This window comes from Dipodomys merriami, unplaced genomic scaffold (assembly GCF_024711535.1).
Source record: "Dipodomys merriami isolate MVZ:Mamm:240054 unplaced genomic scaffold, mDipMer1.0.p SCAF_357, whole genome shotgun sequence".
NCBI classification, from domain to species: domain Eukaryota; kingdom Metazoa; phylum Chordata; class Mammalia; order Rodentia; family Heteromyidae; genus Dipodomys; species Dipodomys merriami.
The window spans coordinates 310,706-330,000 of record NW_027205126.1 but is presented as its reverse complement, the minus strand read 5'-3'; the positions used below and the strand labels follow the sequence as shown (position 1 = coordinate 330,000).

General features: G+C 42.2%; 1 protein-coding gene across 2 annotated transcripts in view; it reads left to right on the top strand.

The window, feature by feature from the left end:
• LOC138804114 (ubiquitin carboxyl-terminal hydrolase 8) overlaps positions 1 to 19,295 on the top strand; it is a 49,510-nt gene that overhangs the window by 7,113 nt on the left and 23,102 nt on the right. For both annotated transcript variants that reach the window (XM_069988378.1, XM_069988377.1), the window contains exons 2-7: positions 3,061 to 3,226; positions 4,840 to 4,984; positions 8,006 to 8,091; positions 12,588 to 12,750; positions 14,599 to 14,641; positions 16,781 to 16,925. In XM_069988378.1, the coding sequence (XP_069844479.1) occupies positions 3,123 to 3,226; positions 4,840 to 4,984; positions 8,006 to 8,091; positions 12,588 to 12,750; positions 14,599 to 14,641; positions 16,781 to 16,925 (686 nt within the window). In that variant the 5' untranslated portion in view covers positions 3,061 to 3,122. The remainder of the gene's footprint in view (positions 1 to 3,060; positions 3,227 to 4,839; positions 4,985 to 8,005; positions 8,092 to 12,587; positions 12,751 to 14,598; positions 14,642 to 16,780; positions 16,926 to 19,295) is intronic.

The window sequence follows — 19,295 nt, the reverse complement described above, 5'->3', positions numbered from 1 at the left end:
CTCTACCACTTGAGCCACAGTGCCACTTCCAGCTTTTTCTGTGTATGTGGTGCTGAGGAATCAAACCCAGGGCTCATGCATGCAAGGCAAGCACTTTACCACTGAGCCACCTTCCCAGGCCCACAGTTTATAATTTCTATTAAATGTCTACTAAGGATTATGGAAAGACTGTGGACATATCAGTGGGCTCCTTTGGTCCAGTTGATTATTTCATAGAGAGATGAAACCTAAGTTGGCCCCTTAAAGAAGGAAGGCTAGAACACGAATGGAGTACATTCCAGTCTGGAAAAATTTTTTTCCAGCTATACTGAACTTTCCAGTTACTTCCCAGTGACCATAGTCATATTAATAATATATAGTATAGGGGCTGGGAAGGTGGCTCAGTGGTAGAGCGCTTGCCTTGTATGCCTGAGGCTCTGAGTTCAATTCCTCAGCACCACATAAGCAAAAAGAAAAAAAAAGCCGGAAGTGGCACTGTGGCTCAAGTGGTAGAGTGCTAGCTCTTGAGCTGAAGAGCTGAGGGACAGCGCCCAAGCCCAGAGTTCAGGCCCCACAACTGGACCAAAAAAAAAAAATAATAATATATAGTATAGTAATCATTGCCTTTTTCTTTAGACAGTTTGAACGTGTTACTGGTAATTAAACTATAACAAGACTAAAAGTCCTGTTTTCCGTAGCTCCCCAGAGCAGTGCTTTTCAGATTGGCCAGTGAGACTCATTTAAGGCCCTCCTCACCTTCATTGACTGGGTCTTGATTTTCCTTACTCCCCCTCCCAGGTTCTGAAATTAGAGGCATGTACCTGTCTCCCCCTCATCTCTAATAAGAACTACATTTTACATTTTTGATTCATTATTACGATCCATTCCTTTGAGATCCCTGAAGGTTAGATGTATATTTTTTACTTTCTCACTTGATTGGGGAAAAAAAGACTACCGTAATCCTCTGATCTGTGGGAAAATGTGTATGATTTTGCTATTAAAAATAATAGGGCTGGGGCTGGGAAGGTGGCTCAGTAGTACAGCGCTTGCCTTGCATGCCTCAGGCCCTGGGTTCGATTCCTCAGCACCACATAAGCAAAAAGAAGCCAGAAGTGGCGCTGTGGCTCAAGTGGTAGAGCGCTAGCCTTGAGCTGAAGAGCTGAGGGACAGCGCCCAGGCCCAGAGTTCAGGCCCCACGACTGGACAAAAAAATAATAATAATAATAGGGCTAAGAATGTGTCTTAGTGGTAGACTGCTAGCCTTGAGCAATAGAAGCTCAGGGAAAGGGCCGAGGCCCTGAGTTCAAGCCTCAAGACTGGCCAAAACAAAACAAAAATAAATAAATAAAAGTAATAGTTAAATGCTGCTTTTCTGGGGGGAAGGGGAGTAGTGGGCCTGATATCTGGGCCTGGGTGCTGTTCCTCAGCTCTTCAGCTCAAGGTTAGCACTCTACCACTTGAGCCACAGCGCCACTTCTGGCTTTTTTCTTTTTGCTTATGTGGTGCTGAGGAATCGAACCCAGGGCCTCATGCATGCAAGGCAAGCTCTCTACCACTGAGCCACCTTCCCAGCCCCCTGCATGTATTTTTAATGCTAGCAAAAAATCAGCCACGCATACTTATATAGGCAGCACTCAGGAAGCTGAGGCAGGATTATAAATTCAAGGGTACCCTAGACTATATAGCAAGACTCTGTCTGAAATATGTATGATCTTTGTTCTGGAAGCCCTGGCTAATACCTTTGATGGCATAATGTTATGGCAGTACTTTTCCTCCCTGTATTTGTAAGCATCTGTCCAGTCCTGTCATTCTATCTTTGCAGAGTTTCTTCTATCTACTCCCATTGCCTCTGGCCTGCCCTAGTTCTGACCTTTATTGTCTTTCCCTAGGATCCTTGTAGTAGATAACTGGTGTTTTTCCCATCTCTAGCCACCAACTTTGGATCACATAACTCCCTTCTTCAGAACCCTGCTATGGCTCCCCATTAACTTTAAATAACAAAGGAGACACTTTAATGTGGCCTTTCTCTTTTATTGTCTGGCTGAAACTTTTTTTAGGATTACTGAAAAAAATGATACATAATAATAACATTCTTGTTCATCCTCTAGTGACTGATTCCTAAAGATGTACTTTACTTTTTTTTTCTTTTTTTGGCTAGTCCTGGAGCTTGAACTCAGGGTCTGGGTCCATGAGCTTCTTTTGCTCAAGGCTAGTACTCTACCACTTGAACCACAGCGCCACTTCGGCTTTTTCTGTTTATGTGGTACTGAGGAATCAAATCCAGGGCTTGATGCATGCTAGGCAAGCACTCTACCACTAAGCTACATTCCCAGCCCATACTTTACTTTTTTGACTCCTCTCTTAACACAATTCCTCATCTGTCAAAAAACCTTCTCCCTCCAGAACTCAATTACTTGCATAATGCCAATATCTCTCTAGCAATACTGAATCATCCATCTTAGTTTTCCTTAGAGTACTTCTGTTATTTGTAACTCCAGAGATTGCTGTCATACTGTGTTGTTTTACTGCTGCTTACAAACATTCCCTTTCATATTTTTTAAACTATAAAGAAACATTATATCTGATCTTTGAGTTGCTGGAAGCACACTACCTCTATAGCAGAATATCTGTATTAAAATTGAAATAGCTAAAAAAAAAAATTGAAATAGCTAATTTCCTATTGTAAGTTGCCTGGGCACCAAATGTAGTTTATTTACTGTTTGCCTCTAATATATCCTAAATTCAAAGGTAATCATTAAAAAAAAAAGTATTCAGGTACATGTCCTAGATTTTCATTTCATGAAGTTCAAATCAGTAACTTCTTTTCCTAGTTAAGAACTGTTTCCTAGTTAAGAACCATATTGGTGATGAATCCTCAAAATGAGTTCTGCTTGACTTTTTGAACACTATCCTGTCATTAGATTACTAGCACTGATGGTCCAGAAGAAGATGAAATTACAAAACTGTATAGTACTCAGCCATTCTGCTCAATGATGGCGTTAGTCTTTGTCTCTATATACTTAGTAATGTGGACTTATTTTCTGGTAATGAGAAAATTAGTGGGCTTATTTGTCATTTCAGGAAAACTACTTTTCATGAAATACACCATCTCTTGTGAAGGCGGAAAGTAAGAGCTGGTCATCATGCCTGCCGTGGCTTCAGTTCCTAAAGAACTCTACCTCAGCTCATCCCTGAAAGACCTCAACAAGAAAACTGAAGTTAAACCAGAGAAAATAAGCACAAAGAAGTATGTATCCTTGGCTGATTTGATAAGTCATATAGTCATTTAAGTTCATTTATTATTTACATTAGATGAATTGTTAAAGTTGATTTGAAAATCAGTACCATCACCTGGCGCTGGTGGCTCATGCCTCTAATCTACTTAGGAGGTTAAGACCTGAGGATCATAATTCCAAGCCAGCCCAGGCAGGAAAGTCTGTGAGACTTTTTTTTTTTTTTTTGCCAGTCGTGGGGTCTGTACTTTAGGCCTGGGCGCTGTCCCTCAGCTCTTCAGCTCAAGGCTAGCGCTCTACCACTTGAGCCACAGTGCCACCTCCGGCTTTTTCTCCTTATGTGGTGTTGAGGAATCAAACCCAGGGCCTCATGCATGCAAGGCAAGCACTCTACCACTGAGCCACCTTCCCAGCCCTCTGTGAGACTTTTTGTTGTTGGTTATGGGCCTGGGCATTGTTCCTCAGCTCTTCAGGCCAAGGCAATCACTCTACCACTTGAGCCACAGCACCACTTCTGTTTTTCTGATGGTTAATTTCAGATGAGAATCTCATGGACTTTCTTGCCCCGGCTGGTTTGAACAGTGATCCTCAGATCTCAGCCTCAACAGTACCTAGGATTACAGGCATGAGCCACTGGTGTCTGGCTATGAGACTCCTATCTCCAGTTAACCACCAGAAAACTAGAAGTGGAGTTGTGGCCCAAAGTGGTTGAATACTAGCCTTGAGCAAAATTGCTTAGGACAGCTCCCAGGCCCTGAATTCAAGCCCCACAGCTGGGAAAGAAAAAATACAATTACTTGAAGAAAGTAATACTTTCTTAGAGTAATACCTACCTATCTTTGTCTTGGCAGAATTCATGGATGTTCTGCTAATATGCAAATTATGTGTTCTCTAGACAGTATGCATAGTAGATCACACATTTAAAAATCATTAGCCACAAATTATTAAAACAGTATAAAAGAAAGGGAAGGTTATGTTTATTTTTTGTACTGAACATGAAAGTAACTTAGGATTCTAGCATAGCCTTCCTTTGATTAGAAGGAAGAATGGATACTTTTTTTTTTTTTCTTGTGGTGCCAGTTTTAGAGCTTCAACTTAGGGACCGGATACTGTCCTTTAGGCTTTTCCACTACTACTTGAACCACAGTTTTATTTCTGGCTTTTTTATTAACTGGAGATAAGAGACTCATGACTTATTGTTTTTTGTTTTTTTGTTTTTGTCTGTCATGGGGCTTGAACTCTGGGCGTGGGCGCTGTCCCTCAGCTCTTCAGCTCAAGGCGAGCGCTCTACCAATTGAGCCATAGCGCCTCTTCCAGTTTTCTAGTGGTTTATTGGAGATAGGAGTCTCACGGTCTTTCCTGCCTGGGCTGGCTTTGAACCAAGATCTCAGCCTTCTGAGTACCTAGGATTACAGGCTTGAGCCACCAGTGGCCTGCACAAAAGTATTTTTTTAAGAGACTTCTTTGTGAGGAACGAGTGTCTGGCTGACTTCCTGGACTAAAGGCTGGGCAACCTAAATCATGAAATTTACTTTGATTGTCTGTAAACTTTATATATAACTTATATCTTTTTCTCAGATGTCAAGTATTTTAAAGTTGGTTTTTTTTTTTTTTTTCCAATTTTAAGCTATGTGCACAGTGCTCTGAAGATCTTCAAAGCTGCAGAAGAATGCAGATTAGATCGTGATGAGGAAAAGGCCTATGTGCTATACATGAAATTTGTGAGTGTTTATAATCTCATCAAAAAAAGATCTGACTTCAAGCAACAGCAGGTAACTTTTATTTGTTATTTTTGCACGCTAGAACTTGATTTCCTCTTAAAAGATTTAACAGTGAAATTTGTGTGTGTGTGTGTGTGTGTGTGTGTGTGTGTGTGTGTGTGTGTGTGTGTGTGTGTGTGTGTGTGTGTGTGTGTGTGTGTGTGTGTGTGTGTGTGTGTGTGTGTGTGTGTGTGTTTGTTTCTGTGTCTGCCTCTGGGGATTTACTGTTGAGCTGTATTCCAGCCTAACAATGAAATTTAGTTCACATTATGCAACATCAGTTTCAGCCTTATGTATGCAGAAAAGGCAAATTCTCATTATTTCATTAGCATGTGAATATACATTCCCCGGTTGACATATTCTTTCTTTGCCTTGGATTTGTACAAGTTGGTAGCAACATACAGACTCATAGTCTGCTTTCTGTTATAATAAATGATTGCTAGGGCAAGTAGAGGATTGACTCCTGCACTAAGGCATAATAGTTAATATATGTCTGTAATCCAAGCTACTTGGGAGATGGAGATGGGGGAAATCCCCATTTGAGGCTATCCCAGACAAAAAGTTCATGAGACCCTATCTCAATCAACAAGCTGGGTGTGGTGACATGTGCATGTGATCCCAGCCAGATGTGAGGCATAGGCGGAAGGATTAAGGCCCAGACAAAAAGTGTAAGGCCCTTTCTGAAAAATAAATCAGCCTGATACTGGTGGTTAATACCTATCATACTAGCTATACAGGAGGATGAGATCTGAGCATCATGGTTAGAAACCAGCCTGAGCAGATAAATCCCAAGAGTCCCAACTCTTGTCCTCAGTTAACCAGCAATAAGCTGAAAGGAGAGATATGGCTGAAGTAGTAGGGCACCAAGCCATGAGTGAAAAAGCCAAGCAAGAGTTCAAGGCCCTGAGTTCAAGCCCAGAACCAGCTTAAAAAAAAAAACAACAAAAATAACTAAAGCAAAAAAGGGCCAATGACATGGTTCAAATGGTAGAATACCTGCCTACCAACCAGGAGCCCCTGAGTTTATACTGAATTACTTCCAAGAATAAAAAAGGAAAATAAGGGCTGGGAAGGTGGCTCAGTGGTAGAGTGCTTGCCTTGCATGCATGAGGCCCTGGGTTCGATTCCTCAGCAACACATAAGCAAAAAGAAAAAAGACGGAAGTGGGGCTGTGGTTCAAGTGGTAGAGCGCTAGCCTTGAGCTGAAGAGCTGAAGGACAGCACCCAGACCCAGAGTTCAGGCCCCACAACCAGACCCCCCCCCCCCAAAAAAAAAAAGGAAAATAGTAGCTGTGCCTGGAGGCCTGTTCCCTGTTGTCTCCACTACTCAAGAGGTCAAGCCATGAGGGTTGCTCAGTCCAGGAGTTTCAGGCCAACCTGAGCAACATAGCAAGATGCTGTTGCAATCAGTCAATCAGTTGCCAACACTGATGGCCCACACCTGTAACTCAGCTACTCAAGAGACTGAGATCTGAGGATCAAGATTCAAAGCCAGCCCAGGCAGGAAAGTCTCTGAGACTCTTATCTCCAAATATAATGACCAAAAAGCCAAAAGTGGAGCTCTTGTTCAAGTGGTAGAGTGGAGCCTTCAGCAGAAAAACTTAAGAGCGAGAGTGCCCTGGCCCTGAGTTCAAGCCCCTGTACTAGTACACAGAAAGAAAACAAAATCTCCATGCTTTGTGCATTTGCATAATTCGCTTTATTATTTTTTTTCTGAGACTGGATTTAGAAAAACAAAATAAAACTTGGTATATCCTTTTATCAAGACCAAGACCAAAACATATTTTTGGTCTTGATAACTTTGCTCTTTAGTACTTTTTAAGAATAGTAAGCTGGGCACCAGTGGCTCACAGCTGCAATTCTAGCTACTTCAGAGACTGAGATTGGTAGAATTGTGGTTCCAGGTTAGCCTTGGCAGAAAAGTATATGAGACTTGAGACTTTTTCAGCCCAGGCTGGGTATGGTGGCACACACCCATCATCCTAAGTTATGTGGGAGGCTAAAAATTGGGAAGATTGTAGTTCCAGACCAGCTTGGGTAGAAAAATCTAAACTAAGGAAAGCTGGAGGCTGTGGGCATGCCTGTCCTCCAGCTATGACAGGCAGGCAGATCAGGCAGGAAGTGAGACTTAGCTCAAAAACAATCACAAACAAAGGCCAGAAGTATGACTCAGCAGTAGAGCACCTGCCTAGCTAGTGACAGATCCTAGAGTCAAACCCTACTGCCCTGCAAAAACAACAGAAGAATAGTTATACTTTATTATTTTTTTTCTGGTCCTGGGGCTTGAACTCAGGAGCTGCTTTTGTTCAAGCCTAGCACCCTACCACTTTAAGCCACAGCACCACTTCTGGCGTTCTTCAAATGGTTTTGGAGATAAGAGACTCAGAGTCTTTCCTGTCCAGGCTGGCTTCAAACTGGCTTCAAAATTCTTAGATGCTCAGATCTCAGCCTACTGAGTAGCTAGGATTATAGGATTATAAGTATGAACTAGGATTTTAGGCATGAGCCACCAGCACATGGCTTATAAACCTCTTGATGGTTGTTTACAAATAGTTTATTACATGGTAGATTTTCTTTAGCATATTAATGATCTAAATAGACACTTCTGAGACTTCTGGAGAACAAAACATACATTTACAAAGGCATAAAGTTTAACAAAATACATCAGCTATAATGTTTTTTTTGTTGTTGTTCTTTTTGGGCTTGAACTCGGATCCTGAGCACTGTCCCTGAGTTCTTTTGCTCAAGATTAACGCTCTACCGCTTTGAGCCACAGCATCAGTTTTCTGATGGTTAATTGGAGATAAGAGTCTCATGGACTTTCCTGGCCAGGCTGGTTTGCAACTGTGATCCTCAGACCTCAGCCCCTTGAGTAGCTAGGATTACAGGTGTGAGCCCCTGGCACCTGGCTATCATAAATGTTTTTGCCTAAATTTCCTGTGTATAATAATCACAATAAATTAAGTGTGTTCAACATGAGTCCTGTATGCAGTGCCCAGTACTGACTGTGGGGTGGCTTTCCTGTCATTTTAGGACTACTATAATTCAATGGTTGGACTCACCAACATCAAAAAAGCTATTGAAGAAGCTGAAAGACTCTCTGAGAGCCTTAAACTCAGGTACAATCATTATTATGAAATCTTTATAAAAATGTAAACTTAGAGGATGAAGAAAATACTTAAAGCTTTATCCTTTGTATCTGACTGTGCATATAATACCTCAGTTCTTAGATCTAAGTCTGTGTTAATTGGGACGGCCTGGCATACATCTGTAATCTCAGCCACTGTTTCAAGGCTAGCCTTAGCAATCTTTTTCTTTTTTTTCCTTTTGGCCAGTCATGGGGCTTGAACTCAGGGCCTGGGCACTGCCCCTGAGCTGCTTTTTGTTCAAGGCTAGCACTCTACCACTGGAGCCACAGCACCACTTCTGCCTTTTTTCTGCTTATGTGGTGCTGAAGAATCGAACCCAGAGCTTCATGCATGCAAAGCAAGCGCTCTACCACTGAGCCACCTTCCCTCTCTGACAGGATTCTTTTTTTTTTTTTTTTTGGTCAGTCATGGGACCTGAACTCTGGGCCTGGGCGCTGTCCCTCAGCTCTTCAGCTCAAGGCTAGTACTCTACTACTTGAGCCACAGCGCCACTTTTTGCTTTTTGCTTATGTAGTGCTGAGGAATCGAACTCAGGGCCTCATGCATGCAAGGCAAGAGCTCTACCACTGAGCCACCTTCCCAGCCCCGTCTGACAGGATTCTTTAGGAAAGTAAGTTTTCAGCTGTCCCATGTGCAATATACTACTGGAAACTGGTCTTTAAAGCTGGGCGCTGGTGGCTCACGCCTGTAATCCTAGCTACTCAGGAGGCTGAGATCTGAGGATCACGGTTCAAAGCCAGCCCGGGCAGGAGAGACCGTGAGACTCCTATCTCCAATAAATCACCAGAAAACCGGAAGTGGCGCTGTAGCTCAAGTGGTAGAGTGCTCGCCTTGAGCTGAAGAGCTGAGGGACAGCGCCCAGGCCCAGAGTTCAAGCCCCATGACCGACAAAAAAAAAAAAAAAAAAAAGAAACTGGTCTTTAAGAATGAAGTATGAAGTACTCATTTTGATATGCACAAATTGAATTACAAAAATTGAGTATTTTTTTAAAGTCACATTTTGATGGGAAGGTGCCAATGGCTCATCCCTGTAATCTAGGATGAGGAGTTAATTAGGAGGCTGAGACCCAAGGATTTGTGGTTCAAAGCCAGTCCAGGTCAGGAAGTAAGATTGTGAGGCTCTTATCTCCAGTTAATCACCAAAAGCTAGAAGGGGAGCTGTGGCGTGAGTGGTGGGGCACTTGATGAGCAAAAACCCTCAGGGACAGTGCATGGGCCCTGATTCAAGCCTCAAAACCGGTGTCCTCCCCCACGCATTTTGAGTTGTCACTGGCAGCTCATGTATATAATCCTAGCTATTCAAGTATCTGAAACCTGAGAGTTGGAGGCGTGGCTTACGAGGTAGAGACACCAGAGTGGTGATAAGCAAGAAAGCCAGGTTAAAGTGTGAGGCCCTGAGTTGCAGCTACCCCACCCTCACCCCTACCCCCACAAAATCAAATTCTGGAATTTGCCATAACTAGCCTACCAAGCTTATGAAATAATTACAAACTAAGTACAGTATGTGTCGGGAGGAAAAGCCAAAAGAACAAGTTGATCTTGGTTTCCCAGGGATAGCCCAATAATAGTCAGGAGAGAAAACAAATGTCCATGACAGCTTGTTAATTTGTGTATAGCTAGGGTTTATTTCTTTTAGTTTATTTCTTTTTAGTATGGTCTTGCTATATAGCCCAAACTGACTAGACCTTAACCCTCCTCCCACCTGTGCCTCCTGAGTACTGGGATTATGGAATTGTGCCGATAGACAGAGCTAAAATTAAGTTTGAAGCATATTTTTTGTAGCCCATCAGGCAGGCTCTTTAAACTAAGCTGTTCCCTCTCCCACCCCCTGAGATAAAAACAACCAAAGTTGAGTTCAAATGGTAAAATTATTGTTTTTGCTATTTTAAAATGTTTTTTTTTTTTCAAGTGGAGTGCTGGTGGCTCACGCCTGTAATCCTGTCTGCTCAGGAGGAGGCTGAGATCTGAGGATCAAGGTTCAAAGCCAGCCTGGGCAGGAAACTCCATGAGATTCCTATCTCCAGTTAACCACCAGAAAACCAGAAGTGGCTCTGTGGCTTAAGTGGTAGAGCTGAAGAGCTCACAGATAGCACTCAGGCCCAGAGTTCAAGCACCATAACTGAAAAAAAAAAAAAGTTTAGTCACTGTTGAGATAAATCCTCAAATGTTTTTATAATGAAGAGAGAAATCTGTGGTTGCTTAATTCTTTAGCAGGCAAATTAATAAGTACTAGTTTACATTGTCTTAGTGAAGGAAAGCATTTATAGGAGTGTCAGTTGTCACTGGGCAAAGGGACCTTGATAGATATTTGAATCATCTTGGTAAAGTGAAGTTTGGCTGAGATGCATCATATCACTTGTATTTCTTTTTTTTTGGGGGGGGGGGGGGAGGGTCCAGTCGTGGGGCCTGAGCTCTGGGCCTGGGCGCTGTCCCTCAGCTCTTCAGCTCAAGGCTAGTGCTCTGCTACTTGAGCCACAGCACCACTTCCGTCTTTTTTCTTTTTGCTTATGTGGTGCTGAGGAATCGAACCCAGGGCCACAGGCATGCAAGGCAAGCGCTCTACCACTGAGCCACCTTCCCAGCCCCACTTGTATTTCTTTTAAATGATGTATGGTATTGGTATGGAGAGAATTGTTTTGTCATGCATGCCATGTGAACCTTATATACATACAGATTTGAGGATTCTGGTTCAAAGCTAGTCCAGGCTGGGTAGGCCATGAGACTCTTAGACTTTTTTTTTTTTTTTACTTTTTTTTTCCAGGGCTGTGGACCGAACCCAGGGCCTTGCACGCACCAGGCGGGTGCCCTTCTGCTGGGCTAAACCCCCAGACTTTTTTTTAATGGAAGGTTTTTATTTATTTATTTTTTTATTGTGAACATACTGTACGGAGGGGTTACAATTACATGGGCAAGGTAATGAGTACATTTCTTATCAAGCATTGTTGCCTCCTCCTTTGTTTCCCCCCTACCATCCCCTCCCATCCCATCCCCCCTACCCCCATCTGAGACTTTTAGACTTTTATCTCCAGTTAACCACCAAAACAACTGCAAGTGGCACTATGGCCCAAGTGGTAGAATGCTAGACTTGAGTGAAAAAGCTCAGGGACAGCACCCAGGCCCTGAGTTCAAGCCCCACAACTGACCAAAAAAATAAAATAAATATATGTAATATATATATATGTATAATTTAGGTCAGTGTTATGTGCTGTTCATATCTTGTATGTTTGACTGTTGGTTTGATGTGGTTTGGTTGTGGATTTTTGTGGGGTTTAGGTTGCAGCAAGCAGGTATCTGGGAAGGACCTGGAGAAGCGCTCCTTCTGTCCCCAGACAAAATAATAATAATAATAAGTTCAAGCTTAGAAGTCATTCTTAAATTTTAGCAAATGAAGCACAATGTGGTTATTTGACTAGTCACCATTGCCTTCCCATATTTGTGTTTGATCATTTAGAAACTTTTCATTGTGAGATATTCTGAGTACACGAAATGTAAATATGTACCAAAGGAATCAAAGGAAAACTATTGATTTGTTCTTTTTTTTTTTTTTGTCGGTTGTGGGGCTTGAACTCTGGGCCTGGGCTCTATCCCTCAGCCCTTCAGCTCCAAACGCTCTACCACTTGAGCCACAGGACCACTTCCAGTTTTCTGGTGGTTCATTGAAGATAAAAGTCTCACGTACCTTCCTGCCTGGACTGGCTTTGAACCTCAATCCTCAAATCCCAGCCTCCAGAGCAGCTTGGATTATAGGCATGAGCCACCAGTGCCCGACTTTGATTTGTTCTTTAGTAACTATTGACCTTAGTCTTTCTCTCTCCTCTGTTTTCCCTTCTCCCCCTCACCTACCCTCCTCCCTTTACCTGGATTTGAAACTCAATAGCCTTGCTATTGAACTTAGGCAGCAAGTTAGCAGTTCTGGGGTTTTAACTCAGGGCCTCAGGCTTGCCAGGCAGGTACTCTGTTGCTGACCCTTGTCCTGCCCTGATTGTGAGTTCCTGATATTGTCTGTTCCCTCATGCTGTTCCGTTCCAGATTCGTTAAGTATCTGCTAACTTTAGAAACAACAACAAACCCCAGCAATGAACTGATACCTTTTCCTCTCATTTTAACATTTTCAGTCTAAATCATAAACTATGATATTTGACCATTTATTTTACATAGATTTATTTTACATAAATCCTTCTAAAGTGGAATGACAGCAGATTTGGAGTATCAGAAAGAGTGCAGGTTATCAATTCTGGAGCAGCAGAGTTTGAGTTCTCAGGCAGTTGGAATGTACAGATGCCCTGGGAGGGGCAGTGTGTGAATTGTGGATTATAGTGGAACTCTAGCAGAATTGGATTCCATTGAGAGGGAAGAGACTTTACAGCCATAAACTATTCTCAAGACAGGACACTCCGTTTTTGAAATAGAAACTCCTTTCTTTTCCACTGCATGCCAGTAAATGGCATCTGACTTTTCTTTTCAAGATATGAAGAAGCTGAAGTTCGGAAAAAACTTGAAGAAAAGGACAGGCAGGAGGAAGAGCAGCTCCAGCAGCAGCAACGGGAGGGCGCAGGGAGAGATGACGCGGGCGCTTCCGCTAAAGGTCCTTTGGAGAATGTATTGGATTCCAAAAACAAAACCCAAAGGGTATTTCACATTTATTGCGTAAAGTAACATTCAGATTTGTTTGTCAGATAATTTGCTTGGGAAGAATTAAGTTACAATTACCATGCTTTTTTACCTGTCTCCTGTCATTTTATTTTTGTTAGGGTGTTCCAAAGCGAAGTGTAGCTAGTGTGCTGCTATATTTCCGGATAGCTCAAAAGGGGAGATTTTTTTAAAAAATTATCTTTAACTAGTTGTACAAAGAAGTTGTCATTTATCAAAGCAGTTTATAAATACAGAGCATCTGGATTGGTGAAGATTTTCTTTTCTTTTTTGTGCTAGTACAAGGGTTAGAGCTCAGGGCCTGGGCATTGTCCCTTAGATTTCTTGCTCAAGGCTGGCACTCTACCACTGGAGTCACAGCTCTACTTCGAGTGTTTTGTTTGTTTGTTTGTTTGTTTTGGTGGTTAATTGGAGATAAGAATCTTGTAGACTTTTCCTGCCTGGACTAGCTTCAGCCTCCATCCTCAGAGCTCAGCCTCCGAAGTGGCTAGGATTACAAGCATAAGCCACTGGCTCAGAAGGGAAGATTTTCTTTTTCCTACAATCCTGGTTTGTACCTCATGAAGTTAACAGTAAGTCCTTAACATAATAGGTATTGACCCTATCAATACTCAAGATTTCTCCAGTGGCTGTAAAATGACTTTGAGTTGATCTGTTGAATCAGAATCAAAGTGGGCTGGGCTGGGAAGGTGGCTCAGTGGTAGAGCACTTGCCTTGCATGCTCGAGGCCCTGGGTTCGATTCCTCAGCACCACATAAGAGAAAAAGCTGGAAGTGGTGCTGTGGCTCAAGTGGTAGAGTGCTAGCCTTGAGCTGAAGAGCTGAGGGACAGTGCCCAGGCCCAGAGTTCAGGCCCCACGACCGGACCCAAAAAAAAATAATCAAAGTGGGCTAAGTGTCTTATTGGACATAAGAGTCTCATGGCCTTTAGTGTCCAAGCTGGCTTTGGACCATGATCCTCAGATCACAGCCTCCTGAGTAGCTAAGATGACAGGCATGAGCTGCCAGCACCTGGCCTCAGCTGCATTTTGTGTGTGCTTGACTACTTGCTCCTCTGTCCTATTTCCCATTTTCCTTTTTTTTTTTTTTTTTTTGCTGGTCTTGAGGTTTGAATTTAGGGCTTGGGCACTGTCCCTGAACCTCTTTTTGCTCAAGGCTAATGCTCTACCACTTGAGCCACAGTGCCACTTTTAGTTTTTTGAGTAGTTTATTAGAGATAAGAATCTCATGGGGACTTTTCTGCCCAGGCGGATTACAGGCGTGAGCAGTGGCCCAGCTTCCCATTTTCCCTTTGTTTCCTGCAGTCAGATTCATCTATGGTTTCATGGCAAAAGTGCTTCATAGATGCTACTGTGTGCTTGATATTATAGCATTGTATCATGTCTTTTATGATTTTAGTTAATAGATGCCAGTAGGATTTGGTTTCCCATCTATAAAAGATTGTATTACCCTATGTTGTCTAGGTTAGAAAATACAAATTACATAAGTGTTACTTAATTTTCCTTTAATTATATAGAATAGTGGGTAGTTAGAAATTGTTTGCTTGTAAAAAGCACTCTCTAATTAAATATTAAAGTTTCTGTAATAATTGACTTTAAATTGTTTTGGCATTTAATTAAGGAAAAATTTGAGGGAAGGTACTGTGATTCCAATATGGTTCTAGTTTTTTTTTTAGTTGTTTTCTACTGCCAAAGACTCTGGTAATGCTAGTATTATTCAGCTGTATTTTCATAAAATGTCATTACTTGGCATATCACATTTCAATTAAATAAAATTGAACTTTTGATTTCTATGGGAATTGAAACCTTTTTTTTTTCCTATGAACTAGATCAATGGTGAAAAGAATGAAAAGAGTGAAACAGTGGAAAAAGGTAAGTGTATACAGAAAGAACACGTCCTCTGTGCTCTTGAGACATTTTTACCAGGAGAGACTTGGGATTTTTCATTGTGAGATTCTTAGCATTGTGTATATTATCTAAGTATACCTTATCCCTTTTCCTACAGTATACAATTATATCAAAAATGCCTTAGCTTCTAGATTTATTTGCTAAGGGGTATATTTTATTCATTATGTGCAGTTGACTTGCTTTCTTGCCTGGATGCCATGTAGCATAGGAGTAAAAGCATGGGCTCTCCAAAATCAGATTGCCTGGGTGGAATACAGTGGGGTCTTGGCCTTGTTACTTAACCTCAGCTTCCTCCTCTGGAAAGTGGGGATAATTACAGAACCTGCCTCATAGGGTTATTGTGAAGATTGAGACTGCTCATTCACAGTAAACTCTTAAGTCATAGTAAACTTAAGTATTTGCTGTTAATACTTGTAAGTCTAGGTTGTAATATTAATTATTTAAGAAGTATCACTATCATCATTCCCCCCCAAAACCTTCAATAATTGGGGTTATTTGGATTATTATAAAGAGTATTTTTATAAGGAGTATACTTTGATCCACTAGAGTTTTCCCTCTCATATTTACGTCCTTAAATACATTTTCTGCTGGGAGTTTTGTCAGTTGTTTTTAGAATAAACCAAGTGAGGTACCTTCTTGGAAACAGTTGTTGATTTATTCTAAAACCAATTTTGAACTTTTTTGTTGTTGTTATTGGTCCTAGGGCCTGAACTCTGGGCCTAGGCACTGTCCCTCAGCTCTTTAGCTCAAGGCTAGTGCTCTACCACAGCGCCACTTCTGGCTTTTTCTGCTTATGTGGTGCTGAGGAATTGAACTCAGGGCCTCATGCATGCAGGGCAAGCACTCTACCACTGAGCCACCTTCCCAGCCCCAGTTTTGAGCTATTTGTTCCCTTGTATCTCCTCATGCTTACATATTCTCTCATTTACAAGCTTTTGGCTGTGTAATCTTATCTGTTGTCAAAGAAGTCTGGTTGGTTAGAAAGGTGGTACAGCTGAGGTAAAAATAACAGGGAATCTTTTGTCAGATTGCCCTTCCCACACAAAGCAAATAGTTGCTGTAACTTCACTTCCTTTCTTTTTGTTAGATTTCTTGGAAAACAATAATCTTTGTTCCTTTCTGTGTGGGAGCTTTCTAATGAGCATCAAGCAGGGGGCTCAGTGGACTTGTTCTTAAAAGACTGTGTAGCCACTGGTTTAGGCCTGGAGAAGCCCAGGTTGGGGACTCTACTCTGAGAGCTTTATTTTACTTTCTTTTTAGCAGAATATTTTCATATGATACATGTATTAGTTCCTTTCTTTTTCTTTTTTTGGGTCCGGTCGTGGGGCCTGAACTCTGGGCCTGGGCGCTGTCCCTCAGCTCTTCAGCTCAAGGCTAGCGTTCTACCACTTGAGCCACTGTGCCACTTCCGGCTTTTTTTTCTTTTTGCTTATGTGGTGCTGAGGAAGCAAACCCAGGGCCTCATGCATGCAAGGCAAGCGCTCTACCACTGAGCCACCTTCCCAGCCCTTTTTTTTTTTATAGTAATAGAGCCAACACCAAATAGAGGTGGTAACTTCAGCAGCAGCTGTTGACTTTTGTGTACGTGGCACCTGCAGTGCTGAGCTACAGTGCGCCTAGCCCAGCTTTGACACTTAAATCTTCATAGGGCAACGAACAGGCTTCTTAATAAATTGAACACAAATTATATGTAATGTTAGTTTCAAGGATTATAAATGAGCCTGGTGTGGTGGCTCACACCTAAAATCCTAGATACTCAGGAGGCTGAGATCTGAGAATCACAGTTCAAAGCCAGCCCAGGCAGGAAAGTTCATGAGACTCTTCTCTCCAATGAACCACCAAAAAGCCTTAAATGGTACTGTCTCAACGTGGTAGAGCACTAACTTTGAGCACAAAAGCTCAGGGACAGCACCCAAGTCCTTAATTCAGCTCCGAGGAACTGCACAAAACAAAAGAAAAAAGATTGTAAATGGTGTGGTGGGATAGCAGGTGTCTGACGCCAAGTATACTTTGCTGTTGTAGAAGCTATAGTCCTGTGTGTGGGAAAGCCTGCACACAGGCCTGCGCCTTCTCATCACCCACGCTGACTCTCTCACTCCCAAGGGGCAATCACAGCAAAGGAGCTGTATACACTCATGATGGATGAAAACACCAGCCTGATTATAATGGATGCTCGAAGAACTCGGGACTACCAGCATTCCTGTATCTTAAATTCACTCAGTGTTCCGGAAGAAGCTATCAGTCCAGGGTAAGTCATTGTGTGATTAGATAATATGGCCTTTTTAAAAATTGATACGGGTTCTTTCTATGTTGCCCACACTGGCCTCAAACTTTCATTCTTCTTGCCACAGCAAGAAAAATGATGGGATTGTTGACACATGTGACCATGCCTGGCTGTTTTTGTATTTTATTATATAAATGGAATCATACAACCTGTGGTCTTTTTATGGCTAGCCTCTCATACAGTTTTGAGAGTCCTTTCCATTATTTTGTGTACTTGAGGTTTGTTTATTCTCATTACTATGTGGTGGTGTTGTAGTCTGTGAACACAGCATAATTTCCTGATTTTTAGACTTGGTTGTTAACATATTAGATATGATGTTGTTTTCCCGTGGGTATAAGGATATATGTTTTCTTTTTTTTTTTTTTTCCCCGGGTCCAGTCGTAGGGCCTGAACTCTGGGCCTGGGTGCTGTCCCTCAGCTCTTCAGCTCAAGGCTAGCGCTTTACCACTTGAGCCACAGTGCCACTTCCGGCTTTTTTCTTTTTGCTTATGTGGTGCTGAGGAATGGAACCCAGGGCCTCATGCATGCAAGGCAAGCGCTCTACCACTAAGCCACCTAAGAATATATATTTTCTTAAAGTTACCTAAAAGATTAAGATTATTTTAAACTGAGTAAATTAACTGTTAAATTATACTAATATATTAAAGTACAGGACAGAGCAGATTTATACCAAATTGTCCAGGTGACACAAGACTAGAAATTGGGAAATACTGGTTGATAGGATTGTTTTCTAAAGGGTGTTCATCCTGAAACCAGTATTCAGACAAACATATCTGGAGTTGGAAATGATCCCTAAGACTATCATATTTCACTTTTTTGTCATTCTTTGTAGCTCAAGCATCTTGATCTCTGTCAAGAAGGAAAATATGGGACAGCATTTTATATTACTTTTTTTTCTTTTTTAATCCAAATCATTTAGATCTGCTTGCATATAAAAGTTTCACTAGTCCTGCTCAGCTTTCAGTATTATCAGTTAAGTATCAAATGCCTGCCTATGTTAAGTTCTTTGCCTGGGAATAGTGTACTTCTTGAGGAATGAATCTTTATTACTCATTGATTCACTTGGCCTACAAATATTTACTTAGGCTGAGTTATGCAGGGGCTAAATCAGTGAGCAAATAACAGTGTTGGCTCAGTGGCGCTTTTGTTTTCATAGGCAGACAGGGCAGGGTGACGTCAGAGAGCACTCTAGAGTATCCCCTGTGTGTAGGGCAGGAAGCCTCATAGAGTTACTAGCAACTCAGGAGAAGATAAGGGAGAATAATCATAGAGCTGGGCATTGCTGGCTCACATCTGTAATCCTAGCTACTCAGGAGGCTGAGATCTGAGGATTGCGATTCAAAGCCAGCTTGGGCATGAAAGTCCATGACACTCTTATCTCCAGTAAACCACCAGAAAACAGGAAATGGTGCTGTGGCTCAAGTGGCAGAGCACTCTCCTTGAGCTGAAGAGCTGAGGGACAGCGCCCAGGCCCAGAGTTCAAGTCCCATGACCAAAAAAAAAAAAAAAAAAAAAAAGATGAAAAGATTAGCCTGCTTTGATGTAGAGTTGGTATTATTCAGAGTTGGTACCATCAGCAGCCTCGTAGCTAAGAGCATAGATGTGAGCCAGATCGCCTGCGCTTTGGCCAGCTGTAACTGGAGCAGTGTCACTGTGCCTTAGTTTCCTCCTTGGTATGTGAAGTGGGGGATAATGATAGCCCGTCAGGACTGATTACTGAGGGGAAGGCACCTCACACAGTGTCTGGCACCAGTCAGCTGCCATGCGTCTATGAAAGACACATTATGCAGTGTGTATTGATTGTGTGTGTAAGTAAGTGGAAATCTGAGTGATGTTACCCCAGCTGTTTACATTTGGACCTGGATGACTTCCTTTGTTTTTCTGCTTTGGCTTCTCTCCCCTCCCCTTTCTTAAAGGAGTCAGAATTGTGAGCCCATTTCTTTCAGTTGCAAACCATTTTTCAGCCTGCAGTAGCAAAAGTGTTGAATGTTTAGCCATTCGTTATCATAATACGCAGTTCGACTTGATAAAATATTCTACTTAAGGTTTGCTCTGTCAGACAGGCACTGGTGGCTCACGCCTGTAATCCTAGCTACTCAGGAAGCTCAGATCTGAGAATCACGATTCAAAGCCAGCTTGGACAGGAAAGGCGTCAGACTCTTCTCTCAATTAACCACCAGAAAACCGGAAGTGGCACCGTGGCTCCAGTGGTAGAGCACTTTCCTTGAGTTGAAGAGCTGAGGGACAGTGCCCAGGCCCAGAGTTCAAGCCCCATGACTATCAATAAAAGTTTGCTGTGGCATGGTACAGACTATAAAACAAACTCAGTGTCTT